The 2,149-nt window shown below is 68.5% G+C and overlaps 1 protein-coding gene across 1 annotated transcript; it reads left to right on the forward strand.

Moving 5' to 3' along the window:
* Positions 1-442: 442 nt before the first annotated feature.
* On the forward strand, positions 443-1,363 carry LOC114072869 (calcium/calmodulin-dependent 3',5'-cyclic nucleotide phosphodiesterase 1B-like; the record flags this gene model as incomplete). Its single annotated transcript, XM_027910695.1, has 4 exons — positions 443-575; positions 672-808; positions 1,063-1,167; positions 1,247-1,363. Coding segments are annotated over 3 exons (359 nt in total), but the record flags the coding sequence as incomplete, so codon positions are not given.
* Between the last annotated feature and the right edge of the window lie 786 nt (positions 1,364-2,149).

Here is a 2,149-nt window from a genome sequence, read left to right on the forward strand (position 1 = left end):
ACCCCCCTGGCTTTCTAAACAACTTCTCCGAGGTGGCTCCTCAACACCAGGACATTCATTTGGGGTTGGAGGTGTTTCCTTCACCACCAGGGTGTTCATTTGGGGTTGAGGGTGTTTCCTTCTCCACCAGGGTGTTATTTTGGGGTTGAAGGTAGTTCCTTCTCCACCAGGGTGTTATTTTGGGGTGAAAGGTGGTCTCCTCACCACCAGGGTGTTCATTTGGGGTTCCAGCATCTCCTGACCCCTCTCAGCCAGGGCGTTATCTCGGTCACATCCCTGGGACGAGGTGGGGGGTGGGATGATCTCCTGCTGCACCGCCAGGCCAGGCCAGGGGGTGTCCCCAGCACGTCCCCAGAATGTCCCCACGTCCCCTGCTCCTCCCCCCCCCCCCCCCCCCCCCCTCCCCCCCCCCCCCCCCCCCCCCCCCCCCCCCCCCCCCCAGGCTTCATCGACTTCATCGTGGAGCCCACCTTCTCGGTGCTGAGCGACGTGGCCGAGAAGATGCTGACGCCGCTGGCCGAGGACGGCGCCAAGGCCAACAAGGGCAACAACCCCTCTGCCCCCCAGCAGGCCAGGTGGGCTCCCCCACGGGGGGGAGGGTGTGGCATGGGGGGGTCACCCAGGCAATTTTGGGGGGGCCCTGGAGCCAGCCCTGCCCCCCCTGTCCCCAGCTCCCAGTGGAGGCAGCAGTCCCTGGACGAGCAGCTGGAGCTCGGGGACGTCAAGGCCGACCTGGCCTCGTTCCGCTCCACCTGGACCAGGCACATCCAGGAGAACAAGCAGAAGTGGAAGGAGAGGGCGGCCAGCGGTAGGTGACGGCCACCAGGGCCACCAAGGGCCACCAGGGGCCACCAGAGGCCACCAGAGGCCACCAGCAGGGAGGCTGTGGCAGCATCAGCTCGGCCCCAGGAAAAGCTTCTTCCCCCCACAGGGTGGGTGGGTGAGCAAGGCTGAGCTCTGGGAGGGGTTTGGGAGGTACAGAGGGGGGGGTTTGGGGTGTCCTGGTGGGTTCCTTCCCCCCAGGATGTCCCTGGCTCCGTGTCCCCCCCCCCCCCCCTCCAGGCATCACCAACCAGGCGTCCATCGAGGAGCTGTCGCCGTGTGAGGACCCCCCGGCCCCCCCCCACAGGGAGAACGGGGACGTGGAATAACCCCGGGAGGAGCGAGGTGGGCACGGGGAGGGGTGGGGGGGGGAAAGGAAGGGGTGGTGGCATCGCCGTGGTGACTGTCCCCTCCCCACCCCCAGGTCCTGGTCCAGCTGAGTGGCACCGTCTCGTCCCGAGTCTTCGACGTCATCGAGTTCAGCACCATCTGCAGGGCAGGAGCCCCCCCCGGGGGTGGGCAGGGGGTGGGCAGGGACCGGTGCCACCCCCTGTGCCAGGGATTGGTGTCACCCCCTGTGCCAGGAGCCCCACCCGGGGGTGGGCAGGGGGTGGGCAAGGATCGGTGCCAACCAAACCAGTGCCAACCACGCCTGTGCCCTCCCCCCCCCTCCACCCCGGGGGCAGGATCGGTGCCAACCACACCAGAAGCCCCCCCCCCCAGTGTCACCCCCGGGTCACCAAGTGCCCCCCAACCCCGGTCCTGTCACTGCCACTCCGGGGGGGGCTGCCCTGGCCTCTCCCCCCGGCCCGGGATGGGTCCTTTTGGGGGGTTTTAAAAACGTTTCTCGCCCCCCTCGCCCCCCCCCGCCGGGCACTGGGGAGGGGCTGGCACAGGGAGGGTGGCCCTGGGGACAGCGAGGGCTGGGGGGGCACAGCAGTGCCAGCCCCGGCTCTGGGGGGATTCCTTCCCTGGGCATCCCAAATCCTGCTGGGCACCCGGAGCATCCTTTGGGATCCCGGGATTCCTTCCCTGGGCATCCCAAACCCTGCTGGGCACCCGGAGCATCCTTTGGGATCCTGCGGAGCATCCCGGATCCGTCTCCCCTCGGGAATCCTCTGGCACCCTCCTGGAATTCCCGGAATTCCCGGTCCCCTCCGGCTCCAGCCCTTCCCATCCCCCCCCACCCCGTGTTTGCACCTCCCCCCTCCTCGTGTCCCCAACGTGTCCCCAAAGTGTCCCTGTCACCGCTGGCAGAGCTCCCACCTCGCCCCTCCCCCCGCATGTGTGTCCTCCCCCCCTCCCCCCCCCACGCGCCGCCGCTAAC

The sequence above is a fragment of the Empidonax traillii genome, unplaced genomic scaffold (genome assembly GCF_003031625.1).
Source record: "Empidonax traillii isolate 1590-97213 ecotype Southwest subspecies unplaced genomic scaffold, ASM303162v1 scaffold4235:size9890, whole genome shotgun sequence".
In the NCBI taxonomy this organism is placed as follows: domain Eukaryota; kingdom Metazoa; phylum Chordata; class Aves; order Passeriformes; family Tyrannidae; genus Empidonax; species Empidonax traillii.